Here is a 14,893-nt window from a genome sequence, read left to right as displayed (position 1 = left end):
ACATCTGGGGAAGCAGCAGGAACAGGACAGGAGGATGGAACCTGGTGTGCTCCTTCCCACATGTAGGAGTCCCCCCGAAGGCAGCCGTGGAACATGCTGGCACCTGCTTATCCCACCAGGCCACGGAGGAGAGCCCCTAAGCATCTTGGTGGCACTCTACAGCTCCACCTGTCCTGGGGCGATCCTGCTTCCTACTGAGATGTCCCGAACAGGGGCCGTTACCATCAAGTGGGGCTGCTCAACTCAGCCTCCCCCCAGCCCCCTGGCCTTGTAAGGGGGTCTCAGAAGCACCGTCACAGCAGGAGGGGAAGGGGGCCAGCAGCCTGCCTCGCTCACTGTCCCCTCTCGTTTCTCCCAGGGGTCTGGGCCCCAGAGAAGAGCTCAGTTCTCACAAACAGAAGATGCTGGGGCGGGGAGTGCTGAGACCCAGGGTTGTCCAAACTGTGACAACCAGCTCTTTGAGAACTAGTATGAATGGCAAGAAAAGCCTCTTAAAATCACACTTCTCAGCAAATGCCAGTGTAGGGAGCCTGGGGGCTGCGGGCTAAGGTCATGGCCCCTGCGAGCTGGGACTTGCAGCCCTTACTGAGACAAGCGGCTGGGACAGGGACACGCCGCGACCCCGCACTGGAGGTTGGGCCTGCGGTAAGGAGGCTGGCAGGAAAGGGCGCCCGGCGGGCAGCAGCGAGGGAAGGCTAGCAGAACTCCGGCCCAGAGGGGACGTGCCTCAACTGGCTTCCCAGAGCGGCAGGGCCCGACGCCCCTCCCCTCAGATACCAGCGCTGGTCCTCCGGCACCCGGACCACCCCGTGGGGCCCCCGATCGCTGACTGTGCCAGCAGCAGGCAGGCTGGCAGACGGGCAGAGCAGCCGGGGACCAGGCCTGGCCACCCCAGCTTGCACCCTCCAGGGTCAGGGCAGAGGCCACTCAGTATGGCTGACTGGCCAGGGGTGGAGATGAGGGGAACCGCTGGTTTAAAAACAAACTCTGGGGGCACCTGTGTGGCTCAGTCAGTGAAGCGGCTGCCTTCGGCTCAGGTCATGATCTCAGGGTCCTGGGACTGAGCCCCGCATGGGGCTCCCTGCTCGGCAGGGGAGTCTGCTTCTCCCTCTACCTCTGCCTGCCACTCTGCCTACTTGTGCTCTCTATGTATCTGTCAGGTAAATAAAATCTTTAAAAAAAAAATTTCTTTTAAATACAGATAAAAACAAACTCTGGAAAATAAAAACGCAAAAGCAAAAAAAGCAGCAGGGTGTGTGCTGAAGGAGCAGACGGACGACGAGCAGCTGGGGACGGACACGTAGTCTGGTAGTCTTAAGCCCACCTGGGCACTTTTAGAAAAAAACAAAACACATCAGAAAATCCCCATGAACCTTAAATACCCTTCCCGTGCTCCTGGGAAAGCAACGTCAGGCTCCTTCTGGGGCTGATGCTCTGTGGTGTGAGATCTGTCTCGTGCGGAGCTCTTGACAGCCTCGTGACCGAGACCTCGGAGCAGGAGGGGCCGCTGCCCGGGCCCATCCCAGCGGGGCCAAGCCTGCTGCCGTCCCCGTGGGTGGTGCGGCCGCCGTGTGCTGGGGCCTGGGCGCTCTACCTGTTACTGGGGGGACCGTGCCCCCAGTCACTACTCCAGGCAGGGGCGGGAAGTCAGGCAGCCTGAGCTCTTTGCCATGTCCAGCTCAACTCCCCACTGCCACTGCTGGCCTTTCCATTGTCTTGGGGCCTCAGCTGTGGGCCTCGGGGGGGCCTGCCCTCACCTTCCGGCTCTTCCGAACCTTCCTGAGGGCACACCTTTGGCCTCTGCACCTTCTGGCTCCTGGTAATGACATCAAGAAAGGGCAGCATCAAACGCAGAGCCAGCCCGGAGTCCCCCTTGCTCCCCAGGCGGTGCCTGGAAGCTGCTGCTGATTTGAGAAGGGGCAGATCCTGCTGGTCAAGAGCTGCATACACTCCAGCTGGCCAGCCCCTAACCCCGGGGGAGTTGTGGGGGGGACCCATTCTCAAAACAGCTTAGCTGGGCCTAGGATGGCCCTCGACTTAGAGGAAAAAGGAGCTCGAGGAAAAGCGGACAGTAACCTCTCTGGGGCTCGTCAATGCCACGCCTGTTCCACACATGGACAGTGGGCCACGGTGTCTGTCTCGTGGCAAGGTGCTGTCAGGGTTAAATAACCAGCCACAGTTGGCTGTGACCATCCGTGCTGGGCTCTGCCACCAGAACCTACCAGGACAAGAATGACTGTGTCTGGCACGCAGATAAGGAAACCGAGGCCCGGAGAGTGTCACAGCCATGGCCTTGTACAGGCCCAGGATAAGGACCGGGTCCATCTGACCCCCACACCTTCCTGTGGAGCCCACGCCCCAGCCCCACGCAGGCAGTGGACAAGGCAGGTGGGGGCAGCCCTGGTGGGCTTCAGGAATTCCCACTTGCCTGGAGTCAGCCCAGGCCCCACATCCGGCTGCCTTGGCTCCACCACCCCTCCACGGACTCCGCGTCCTCCACCCAGCCCCGCAGGGAGGCGGCCCCACCACGATCGGCCCCATGCTGTTGCCACCGCCACTGAGTGCCCCCAGCACTCACCTCTCCTGCCCTGGTGCGGGGGGCCCGGGGACTCCCAGGGTCCTGCGGATGTAGTCCCGAGAGCGGATGTCAGCCTGAGGAGAGGGGGGCTCACGTGAGAGGTGGTGGCCTCTAGATCAGCCCCCACCCCCGCAACAGCCTGGCGCAAACCCTCTTGCTTCCCAGAGAAAGCCACAGAGGTAATGCCGGGCTGTCACAGGCCCAGCCTTCGGGGCCTCAGCCGCAGCCCCGTGGGTGACACAATGGCAGATCCCTGAAGGGCCCGAGGGCACAGGCCGAGCGGGAGGCCCTGGGTTGTCCCCGGGACCCAGTGGGGCCACTCGGCTCTCGCTGGCTTCGTGGCCTGTGCTTCCATAGCTTTTGCTTCTGTTCCAGCCCTGTTCTCTGAGGGTCCGCCCCGGCCCGGCTGCTGGCCTGACTCCCTGGCTCGTGTCGGCTAAGACCCCCCTCCCCAGGGAGGTGTCGCCAGAAGGTTCCGCAAAGTCACTGCAATGGACAGGATCCAGGCAGACCTGAGGGAGAGGGGCTCCGGCCAGAGCAGGACCCTGGAGGCACCCCCTAGAGGCCCAGCTCTTCACAGCCCTGAGCCACAGCCACGCAACGGGCTGCTGCCGCCACCTGCAGGCCAGCCTGCACACCAGCAGCCGGGGGCGGTGCCAGGGCCCCGGAGGCGGTGGTGGCCGCCAGCAGCAGGGAGGCACAGCCAGGGCGTCACTGGCGTGCTGAGCTGTGTGGACCGGCTCTCAGCATCTGGCTGGGGCCCCTGGGCCCAGTCACCTCGAGCTGACCCAGCGCAGGTCATGGGGAGACGGGGGAAGCAGCAGGTACCAGGGAGGTTTCCAGGCGCTCCGCCCTCCCGTCCCACAGCAGCACTGCGCCAGGAACCTGGGCCCCAGGGCTGGACGGCACAAACCAGCACCTCTTGCCTAGACGGGCTCCCCCAGCTCCTCCACACTGCCCACAGCCACGGCTTATGACTCACAACCAGGTCCCTGCGAGGAGGCCTTGCTGAGGGCCTTGCGCCACCCCGGCCCTGGCTCTGGCCTCCCCTTCCTCTGACTTTCCTGCCGGCATCAGATTCATTTCCGCACCAGGGCCTTTACAGATGTGGGTCCTTGCGGCTGGACTGCCTTTCTCCCTCCTCTGGCTGGTCTCTTCCTGAGGACGGCTTCTCACGGGCTTCCCCGGGACACACACCTACCTGTGACTGGTGATGCCCTGTCACCACCGAGCCCACCAATGCAGGCCCTTGGGCAGCTTGTGCTCGGTTCTATCTCCAAGAGGCTGAGTTTTTTTTCCAGCCGAGACAACCTGTTCCCCAAAGTTTTGCTCCCCCCAACCCCCACCGTCACCGATTTAGGTGCTGGGGGCCTGGCCCGGCCACATTCTGCCATCTCCTGACTGATGACTGGTCCAGCACAAGCCTTCCTCAGCACCACCTGCAGCCCTGCAGGGGCCTGCCCAGCAGAGGATGCGGGCTCGCTCCCAGGCCAGCTGGGCAGGTCAGGCACTGAGGGGTTCACCAGGGGTGGGCAGGCCACTCTGCCGCCCGAGCTGACATCAGCTGATGCTCCCGATGACCCCAGTATGGGGTGCAGGAGGCTGAAGCTGCGTGCAGGAGCACAGCAGGGCCCCAGGATCAGCTCTGGTCCCCCCTTCTCCTCCCCCCAGAGCCCAGCGGGGCCCAACCAGGCCCCTCCACAGGAGCTTGTGGTGAGGGAAGAGCAGAAGGCGCACGTGGCCCACCCACCTGGCGCACGGGCTCTGGGATCCGGAACCTGCAGCAGCCTCGAGTGAGGCGCACGGCGGCCTCCAGGCTTATCTTGTGGCCCACAGAGACGTAGAGGGGCTTGCTGCTGTGCTCGTGGCTCTTCAAAACCTGGGACAAGGAAGGCAAAGTCAGAGCGCGGTAGAGCCAACCCCGGGGGACTCCACGACTGACAACCGGCCAGGGGCAGGCTGTGGCGAGTGCAGCCCAGAGGTCCCCTCGTCACAGCCAAGGGTTGGGGCGCAGGGCACACCCTGGGTCAGTCAGAGGGGCGGGGGAGTGGACAGGGTCTGGAGTGCATGAACACCTGCATGCGTGTTTGCGGGTGCCACCCCCAGGGGTGCAGGCCCCTGGCCACTCACCATGCCCAGGACAGTCCCAGAGCCTCCTATCAGAGGAAATGAATCTCCTCCAGCCCGCAGAAGTCGTATCTGGAAAACGGGAAGACAAAACATGGAAAAAGTCTTTTCTCAGTGGAGGGCAGAGGGCAGGCCTGTTAGTTTTTGAAGTCCGAGCAGCCGCTAGGCAAGGAGAGGGAAGGGCCCAGGTCTGCACATGGTCTGCAGCCCTTGCGAAGCCATGCGGCCTTGGCTGTGTGCACACCCGTCCCATGAGCGGACTTGGCGTCCAGGAGGCCATCCCCAGCACTGTCCGACCCTGATGAGACCCTTGGAACTCAGTTTTCTCTTCCTTGTTCTGCGGATGAGGAATCTGGGGCCTGGAGAAGGGGCAGCAGCCCACCTAGGCCCCAGGGCCGATGGGTGGAGGGGCCAGGCTGGAATGAAGGCCTGGTGCACGCCTGCCCACCCAACCTGACCGCTGGACACACAGGTGCTTCCCGTGGGCCGGAACCACTTCCTGCCTCTTTCTCTCCTGAAGGAATTTAAGGATGTTTGGTTCAACCCAACAAAGTCTTTCTAGGGGCGGGGATTGGTCCACTGAGTGACTCAAGAGCCACCTAAGTTTGGTCTCCAACTCCACCAACAACTGTTCTGTGCAGACACTGGTCTGCCTGGAGGAACGAGATAGATGTGATCACTGCTCTCGGAGTCGGCCATCCAGCGGTAGAGCCAGACGCGTCACTGGGTCCCTCCGGGGTGGGGTGTCACGTTCTCAATGCCAGACTTGAAGGGGCCAAAGGAGGGAAATGCTGGGAGAAGGTGCGGCGAGGAAGCTCTGAGGCAGGCCGGGCAGCACCAAGCTGCAGGCCCTGGACTGGGGCCCCACAGGCTCCCAGATGTCCTGTCCACAGTCACTGCGGGCCCCTGCCCTACGTGGGCCGCCATAGCAGCCCAGAGGTAGTGGGTATGGGAGTGGCAAGCATGCGCCCAGGAGGCTGGGTGAGCTCAGACAGGAGTGCATTCCTCCAGACTGGCCATCTGCTGCCATGACCCAAGACCCACAGGGGACGCAGGGCATGCACAGAGAAAGGTGGGGCTTTCTTACTCTGGGCTAGGGAGCCAGGACGGTGAGAGCGCCAGCAGGCCAGGGCTGGATCAGAGGTGCCTACGGGGCAGGTCTGTGGGGTTGTCTGAGCCTGCATGCCCCCCACAGGCTCTCTCTGTGCCCTCCCCTTGTGCAGGACATCACCCCCATCCCTCACCTCCCCCTCGTGCAGGGGTCGCCCCCCATCCCTCACCTCCCCCTCGTGCAGGGGTCACCCCCCATCCCTCACCTCCCCCTTGTGCGGGGGTCGCCCCCATCCCTCACCTTCTCCTTGTGCTGGGCGTCGTTCTCTAGCCCGTCCACCTGTAGGAGTTTCTTGGCTACCCCAACGCAGGGCAAGTCTGTGAGGACGCCAAGGTGGCAGGCCACTCCGAAGCCTGCAGGGGCAGAGAGCGAGGCTGGGCTGGTGGGGCAGTGAGCCAAGTAGTCGAGAGACGGTGTGGAGACAGGACAAACCAGAACCCGCCGAATCTTCCCAGGTAAACAGAGGCCTGTTGGCGGACTGAGGACTGGGAAGACAGGACTGGGAGAGCCAGCCTGACCCGGGACGCAGCCCTCTGCCCCAATTTCACAGCTGTCAGGCTGGGGTGGAAGATGCCTCCTTCCCCCTGGCAAGGTCAGGAGCCTGATTAGTTCAGCATACTTCACACTGGTTCTCCTCTTTCTGGCACTTTCCATCCTCTTCTCCCCTTTGTAGCTGCCATCAGGCCTGTGTCACCCTCCCAACACATCCTTGGGGCTCCTGCCGGGCAGTGCATATACAATGACTGGGGCCAGGCCCCATGCTGGCACCCACGGGTCCCAGGGCCAGCCTTACCAGGTCCCTCTGCTGCCCCACCCCCAGGCTTGTGTCTGAGGGTGAAACTTCTCCTCTCCCTCAGTCACTCTCTCTGTGGTCAGTGTCCCAGTGCCCGGGTGGGTGCAAGTTTCCCGGCGCCAGCAGGGAATGGCACCCCTGTCTGGTTTCCTCGTCAAGGTGGACGAGGTGGGACAGGCCATCTGAGCAGCAGTCAGGACCAAACTGGCCAAGGGCGCTTGAGATTGGCCAGCATGGAGTGCTAGGAGAGGCTTCATGGGCGGGCAGGAAAGAGGCGGGGGTGACAAGAAGCAGGATTCTTTCCTGGGCGGGGTCCTGACAATGAAATCAAGCCCAGGGAAGCGTCGCCAGTGCCAGGCCTGCAGCGGAGGGCCCGGGGCAGGGTGCAGGCACTCCAGTAGGACACTGGTCAGAACTGCCCCCTCCTGGGCCCTGTCTTTTGGGAGCAGGATTACCTCGGTGGTGGAGAACCCCATTTCCATCCACAAGGAGGACCTGGAAGAGCCACAGGTGAAAGTCAGTCAGCCGAACTGTCCCCCGCCCATCAGACCAGGGCATCCCGGATCAAGGGGGGTGGGACTGCCACTTCTGGGGGGCGCGGGCGGCTTTTTAGAAAATCTGATCCCTCTCCTCAAGGTAAAAGTGCCTCCTTTCCAGGGAGTTCAGAGGTCTCCCCGTGAGGTGGGTGATGCGGCCGGCCGAGGCCTTCCCTCCTGGGTGGAAACCGAGGGCCCTTCTCCTTGGAGTCGAGGTACCTGCCTGGGGCACGAGGCGGGGCTCCTTCTCCTGCAGCCGCCGCATTGCGTCCACCAGGAAGGGCACCTCTCGGAAGGCCAGGAAGCCCGACACGTAGGGCGCCGTTAGGCTAACCATGCGGCAGTCCTCATACACCACCTGTCACCGGGCACCCAGGTCACAGGGGGGCGCGGCCCTTGGCCCTTCGTCCTTTAGGCCTCGTGGTGCTGCCAGCTCCCTCCCCATCTCCCAGCAACCCCCCAAGCCACACCTATCTGGGGGAGAGTGCTCGGTGACAAGGTGATCGCCCTGCAAATGGGTGGCAGGGAATCAGCCTGCTGCCTTTCAAAGGTGCTCACACACTTCCCGCACCAGGCCCTCCTGCTCGGGTCCCCTCTGCCCCCCCACACCTGGCTGTCAGCTGTCGGGAGGCTCAGAGAAGAAAAAGCACAAGAGCATGTGTGTGAAGTGCCACCAGAGTAAGGATGTCACTGTTCCCCATTAGAAGAAAAGGCCAGGTCTTCACAGGGTTACAACCACAAGAAAGGCAAACCCGGCTCTATGAAAAGAAATTTCAAAGAATCCAGAAAAGGACAGGCGGGTTCTCAGAGCTAGACGGTCTGAAAGAGAAATTGGGTCCCAAGGGACAGGACAATCTAAAGAGAGACTGTGAGGCCGCCAGAGCAAAGAGCCCTGGGGCCTTCCAAACCACACCTTCAACCCCCCACCCCAAAGCTGGGCTCGAAGTGCTTACGCCCCAGAGAAGAGGCCGCTTTCCCCAAACATGAGGGTGGGGGCTTGTGACTCCAGCATCCTGATCATGGACTCACAGGAAGCTTATCCAACTGCCAATGACCTAAAGTGGGCAGGGTCTCATCTGAAGACAGAGCAGAGAAATAGATTCACAGTGAGCCCAGTGGCTGGAGCACAGAGCCCCACGAAGCTCAAATGTGGCCTGAGCTCTCACAGGATCATGACTGCTTAAGTCTGAATCTGTCCGCACAAGCTCCAGAGACCAGAGACCCACAAGGAGAGGGCATAAAGCTCCGCGGACACCACGTCCACAGCATGACCCAGGGAGGAGCCTATTACGACCATCCACGTGCACCTACGTGGGGAAGTGAACAGCCTGGAACAGCAGACAGCTCTAGATCTGGGCTGGGCAAGGACAGGTGGGGACTGGCGGGGGAGGGCCGGTGCTGGGGAACAGACGGAATGAGACCCGTAGGCAGTCCTGGCCAGTGGGGACCCGGGGGAAGAGGCATGGGAGGACACGGGACCAGCAGGGGCCTTGCAGGAAGACTTGGTCTCTGGGGAGAAACAAGGGAGCCCTGCAGGGTTGTGGTGAAGAAAATGAGGCCAGAACTGCGAGGCTCTTCAGAAACAAGAGTGTCAAGAGTCGGAAGGCATGCCGGCCATGGTCAACTCAGAAAAGGACACCGCTTACTGGAGCAACTACACTTCCCCGTCCCTCACGATGAGAAACCCAGCCAGCCACCCAAAGCCCCGGCCCTCCAGACACCTGTCTAAACACGACTCGCCATGCACACTGAAGGCTGTGCAAACTCAGACGGCAATGACCCAACTCACAACTCGTTAAATAAATGCTGCCAACCAGCTGTGCAGCGGCGGAGGAAAATGAACCATTCCTACATGCAGATGGAGAGCACAAGGCAAAAATTAAACACTCAGGACAGACATTAACAAAAACACCGGATAGCCAGAAAAGCCAGAGAGCATGGCCGAAGAAGAAAAACAGGGTGATGGGGCTGAGTGCTTCAACAGAGCACTTAAAGCCTCAATCCAAGAAACGTTCCAGAAAGAAGGGAAATCTGACCCCACACATTCAAAAAGCCAGCTGTCAACTTGGAGAAACGGACCTGGAACAGTCAGCTCAAGAAATATCTGAAAGAAAAGGAGTAAAGGAAACAGGTACCATAAGGAGCACCCCCGCCCAGAGTCCACGTGACCCAAGGGCAGCAGTGGGCATGCACCATACGTCCACCCTCTACGATCAGAAAGCAAAACCAGCTCAAGAGGCAACTGGGGAAACGTGACATGGACAGGGATCCAGGCGGTGCTACGGGACTGTGGCTATCACGTAGGTCCCTCCCAAGACAGGCCTGCAGAGGTGCTCCCAGGTGAGCTGTTGACACTTGCGGATCCCTCAGCACACGCGCGCACACAGAGAAAACGAGAACTCAAGGGCGCCTGGGTGGCTCAGTTGGTTAAGCGACTGCCTTCAGCTCAGGTCATGATCCTGGAGTCCCGGGATCGAGTCCCGCATCGGGCTCCCTGCTCGGCAGGGAGTCTGCTTCTCCCTCCCTCTGACCCTCCTTCCTCTCATGCTCTCTATCATTCACTCTCTCAATAAATACAAATCCTTAAAAAAATTAAAAAAAAAAAGAAAACGAGAACTCGGTTGGCAACAGTTGGATCTAAGCAGAAGAGTACACGGGTGTTCAACGTGTTATTCTTCCAATGTTTCGATGTTTACACATTTCCACGTTAAAACTCTGGAAAAAGAAAAGAAACTCGGTTGTGTAATGGCTGTGTGAGCACGGCCCGGACGGTCAATCTCTGTGAAGATCTGCAGGTTCCACCCAAGTGGGTGACGTGGCTCCTAAACCCTCAGTCTCTTCGGTGCATTTAGACCCACCGAACGTGGGTGGAACTCAGTTCAGTTCTGGTGCCTGACGCAAAGATGGACCCTGCTAACTGCGGGCATCCCAGAGGGCCAGCAGCAAGGGAAGAAGCTGGAAGTCACAGCAGTGAGCCTCTGAGGACATAGCAGAGCAGACAGACGGAGGGCACAGAGTGGTCTTCAGAGAGTGGGAGGGTGGACATGGAGGAAGGCGGGAAAGGTCTGTTCTGCACTCTGCTGCCTGAGGCACAATCGACGGGCAGAAGTCACAAACATTTCAGCTCCCTGTAGAAAAGAACATACTAACCAGGCGTCGAACCACGGAATGGGCTCTGCTATGAGGCCCCCAATTGTCAAGGATGCTGAGGAAAGGATTCCTGGCTGCATGGAAGGCAGACCAGCGCTTCCCACCCTGGCTCTGCTGAGCGATCACAGGGACGCTTATTTAAAGAAGCAGATTTCCTGGGAGATTCTTTTTTCTTTCCAGAAATGAGTTGGGGCTCTGGGATTTATATATATTTTAAAAACTTTACTGAGGTAGAATTTACTACCATAGAGTTCACTTGTTTGAGGTGCATACTTCAATGTTTTTTATTTAGAGAGTTGTACAACCATCCGATCCTAGAACATTTTCATGACCGCCCCCCTCCCAAATAAATCTTGCCTCCATTTGCAGTCACACTCCATCCATCCTTCTCCCTAGCCCTCAGCGACCAGGCACTTATTTTCTATCTCTGGATTTGCCTATGGGATTTGTATACACCTCCAGGAGACTGACTGGGCAGACCTGCGATCAGGCATTTGGGAGCTTCTGGGAGCCACCAGACTCTGCCCAAGCCCCGTTCCTAGTCTAAGCTCCTGCAGCACAGGACAATGAACACCGAGTCCATCCAAGCAGCAGGCACTCTGCTCTGTGCTGGGGTTACAAGAGGATCACCCCACCCTTGAGAAGCCCCCGTTAGTGCGCTAACTTTATTACAATGGAAAAAGCACTGCATGAAAAAGACACCATGGACAGGGATGAGAGGGGGTTAATCCTGCATCGAGGAGAAAGAACAAAGATGGGACTATGTGAACTAGGTCTTGAAAAGTGAGAAACTAGCTAATGTTTATTTTTTGAGAGCTTACCATGTGCCAACTAATTGCCTTTCATGCATGATCTCATTTATCCCTCACAACTGAGCTGGCTATCAACAGTGTCACTGTCCCCGAGTTAGAAAAGAGGAAGTGAGAGGCCCAGGGGGGTGAAGTGGGAGTGGCAGAGGGGAGGTAAAGACCCAGGCTGTCTGGCTCCGGAGGCTGGGCCTTATCCCCGAGGCCATCCTACAAAGTGACCAGGGGACCTGTGAGGGCAGGGACTCTGGTTCCACTACCACCCTAGATCCCACTCTCAGCACACAGCAGGCGCTCAGTACATTTCTGCTGAGTTTTGACTAACAAGGTCTTCCAATTAAAGCACAAAGACACTGAAGCAGGAAAATGCGGTCTTTAGGAGCAGGCAGATGAGGGAGGGAAAACCTCTGAGCTGCAGAGCAAAGGTTTCCTTGTCAAGTTCTTCTTTAGTCAAGGCTTCCTGAACTGTGGACCCCAAACGAATCACGGGCATACTGTTGACTCGTTCACGTATCTATCTGAGTGTCTCCATGGGGCAGGCATCAAGCTCCCACAGCTACAGCTGGTGGGCATGGCAACCCGGTTCCTATCACTGTGGAGGCAGAGAGACCCACCTATTCCATCCCAGTGTAGTAAAGGGGAAAGAGAGGGTACTGAGTATTTCCTGGTCCTGCAGGGAGGGGGGTGCTTACTGGGGGACCTGAGAGGTGAGAAGGGGTTAGCCAGGAGAGGAAACATCAGTGCAAAGGTCAGGCAGGCAGAGAGAGCACAGCATGTTTGAGGAACCTGAAGTACTCCAGAGTGGGGAATGGGGGTTGGTGAGAGTCGAACCTACGGCTTGACATTCGGTAAGGTCCGATTCCGAAGGGTCTTTACACTCATAAGCAAGTACAACCCCATTTTCCATGAAATCACAGAATGGGCACTGAAGTGTTCTAAGTGAACTAGATGCTGGCATGACCACATCTACTTTTTAGGAAAATCGCTCTGCTGGCAGCATGGAGAAGAGGCCACAGAGGGCAGTCCCGAAGGCAGAAGACCCAGTGACGCTTCTACTCGGTCACCTGCAGGAGGGGGGACAGGGCACATCCCCACAGTCGTGAGGATGCAGACAGGGGGCCAGATTCCTGCAAAAATGGAGCTAGTGTGGGACAGAACAGAACTGAACGTGTGAATGACTCTCTGGGGAGACAGGGATTTCCAGCTTGGGCAATTCGGGGTGTGCTGCTGCGGGTCACTGAGATGGGAAGCCCAAGGCGGCGATCAGCTTGAAGTAAAGACAGGAGTTAATTCAGATTTTAAGTCACAGAATCTCTTTTAGTTTTTACTCCCTTCCTTCCTTCTTCAAAAGCTTCCCAACCAATTCAGGAAATCCTACGAAAGGAGAAGCAGAGTTCTACGCTGGCCCGTCCCGGTGCCCCAGCCAGAGCGGGGCGCCCCGGGGTTACCTCGAGCTCGGGGTAGCTGAGCACCACCAGGGAGGCACAAGCGCTGACGCTGTCGCCCTTCACAAAGGACACGTCCACGCCCCCGACCCTCTGCAACCCCGAGAAGGCGGCGTCCCGCTGCCACGCCTCCGTGTCCCGGTCCACGACGAGGGCCTTCAGCCGGGCTTGCTCCCTGAGGGCGACACACGTCCAGCGGACCTCCCGACCCCGCACGTCCGGGCCCGGGGGGAGGAGAGGTTGAGGCTCTTCCCTGGGGCACTCCCGGTCTCACCACCCCCTTCCCGGGGAGCCCGGCTCCGTGAACACCCCTCCACGGTCTCACCCCCTCTTCCCGGGGACACGCCCTCCGCGGTCTCGCCCGCCCTCCCCGGGAAGCCCGGCCTCGGGGACACCCCGTCCACGGTCTCGCCCCCACCTTCCCACCGCTCCGAGACCCGGCGCCGGAAGCAAGCGCAGCTGACCCCGCAGACTACAACTCCCGAAGGCCCTTTCGTCCGCGCGCCGGAAGCGGGACGGGCCCCCTTAGCCCCAGAGTCCCTCCAGCCCCCGACACTTGGCAGTCAGCCAACCCCATTACCGTTTCCAGAGCGACAGAGTCTCCTCAGGCGGCCACGCCACCGCCTCCCGGGCCATGGCGCGCCCCCAAGCGCCCCTTTCCGGTGGCGTCACTTCCCGCTGCCGTCATTTCCGGTGGCCTGCGCGCAGGCGCCCGGTCGTCTTCGTGGTCTTGGAGTGCTGGCTGGAGCTCGGGGTCCGACCTGTGTGTTTCCAGACGCCGCCGCCTGGTGGCGGGAGGCTCGCTGGAAGCCCCCCCCGACCCCGGCCCCCCTCAGCCCTCCTCCCCGCCTTCGCCGCCCCCCAGCCCCCACCCCGGCGACCCGAGCAGCCGAGCAGCACGTCCGGACGCACGCTGGCAGGAGCGTGTGAGCGCGTGCGCGGGAGTCTTCGTCGGCTCGAAGGCTCGGGCGGCGCTTAGAGCAGCCTCGTGCCTAGACGGCGGAGCAGCAGAGCCGAGGGATGCGCAGATCGGTGTGGGCTGCGGGCAGGGAAAGGCGACAGCCCGGGTCGCAGTGCGGCGCTGTCAGCCCGCTGCCTGAGGAGGGCGCTGGCCCGCAGGCTCCTGGCGCAGGGAGGGGTGCAGGGCCCGTGGGAGGAGCAGGGCGGGACTGACCCTCCCTCCTGGCATTCTGTCTCTCCTTTGGCTTCGGACCCCATCACCGAGCGTCAGCCCCAACCGCGACTGTGGTTTTAGGTCCAAGGACCTCGGTCAAAGTTCTGAGAGCAGGACGCAGTCCTCACCGGGCCAGACTCGTGGGTCATGGCGGGCCCAAAGCCTCAGCCGCCGTACGACACGCAGACAACGGCTGGAACACTGACTCTTGGCTCTAAGCTCTAAGCTCCTCCACGGAATGAGTATTTACTCCGTGCTCCCTTGTGCCAGGCCTTGTGCTGGACGTTGGGGTTACAGCTTCCTCGGGCGCAGGTGCACGGCGGCCTGCTGCGGTGAGAGTGGCGTACCAGCCGGCTCTGGACTGGCCCCGGGGAGGGCCTCTCTGAGGGGGAGAGTTACGGGAGCGCGGGCAAAGGGCACCGCACGTGTAAGGGTCCTGTGGCCGGCAAGACACTGGTGTATTTGAGGCACAAGGCAGCCGATGAGGCTGACGTGTAGGCACTTGACCCATGCTGTATATCCTACCAGGGGGATGCAGAGAAGTGTGTGGGTAAGAACTGTAGTCTGAATATAGATCTCAAAAGAACTAGGGACGTCTGAGGTTCAGGAAAGGCGTATAGCATTTGACCACTGAGGGGGCCTTGAAGGATGGGCAAGTGTTCAGCAGGGAGAAGGAACGAGTCCCACCTCTGAGCGCCCACCGCACGGCAGGCACCATGCCCTGTCGTTTACCTGCACCATCTTCTTTCTCACCACAGCACATCGAGAAGTCGAGGCTTCAAGAGGTCAAGGGCTTGCTCAAGGCTGTAGAACTGGCAAACGGGAGAGCCAGGATTCACACTGGGGTCCGTCTGGGACATGGACGTGTTGTGTGTCGGCCTTGTCATGGTACACGGTGGTGAGGATGAGGAGGCCCTCGGACTGGGGCTGGGGGCCATTCGTGGGCCTGTGGAGCTGGGGCCAAAGTGGCTCTGGGCCTTGGCTCTGCCACGCTTCAGGGTACAGGCAGTCAGGGGGCGGGGATGCTGGGCCTGCGGCACACTCATCATCAGGTTGGGGGTGGAGGAACGGGGCAGGGTTGAGGGCAGGTCGGTGTAGGACATGCAAGGTCTTGGGGTAGCTTGTGTGTGCTCCAGCTAGGGCCCTTCCCTCCACTTCTTTCTGCTCTTGCCT

At 60.2% G+C, this 14,893-nt stretch overlaps 1 protein-coding gene across 1 annotated transcript; it reads right to left on the bottom strand.

Annotated features, from left to right (window-relative positions):
* Window positions 1–1,304: 1,304 nt before the first annotated feature.
* On the bottom strand, window positions 1,305–13,192 carry ENDOV (endonuclease V). The gene is made up of 9 exons (XM_021680720.2): window positions 13,127–13,192; window positions 12,550–12,721; window positions 7,369–7,503; window positions 7,065–7,104; window positions 6,057–6,169; window positions 4,709–4,777; window positions 4,329–4,457; window positions 2,579–2,652; window positions 1,305–1,816 (listed from the first exon to the last, which is right to left on the bottom strand). The coding sequence occupies exons 1-9, from the start codon at window positions 13,180–13,182 to the stop codon at window positions 1,648–1,650; spliced, it is 957 nt and encodes a 318-aa protein (XP_021536395.2). The 5' UTR covers window positions 13,183–13,192; the 3' UTR covers window positions 1,305–1,647.
* Between the last annotated feature and the right edge of the window lie 1,701 nt (window positions 13,193–14,893).

The sequence above is a fragment of the Neomonachus schauinslandi genome, chromosome 15, assembly GCF_002201575.2.
Source record: "Neomonachus schauinslandi chromosome 15, ASM220157v2, whole genome shotgun sequence".
Taxonomy (NCBI): domain Eukaryota; kingdom Metazoa; phylum Chordata; class Mammalia; order Carnivora; family Phocidae; genus Neomonachus; species Neomonachus schauinslandi.
The sequence above is the reverse complement of the archived record's forward strand: the minus strand, read 5'-3'. Positions and strand labels throughout refer to the sequence as shown.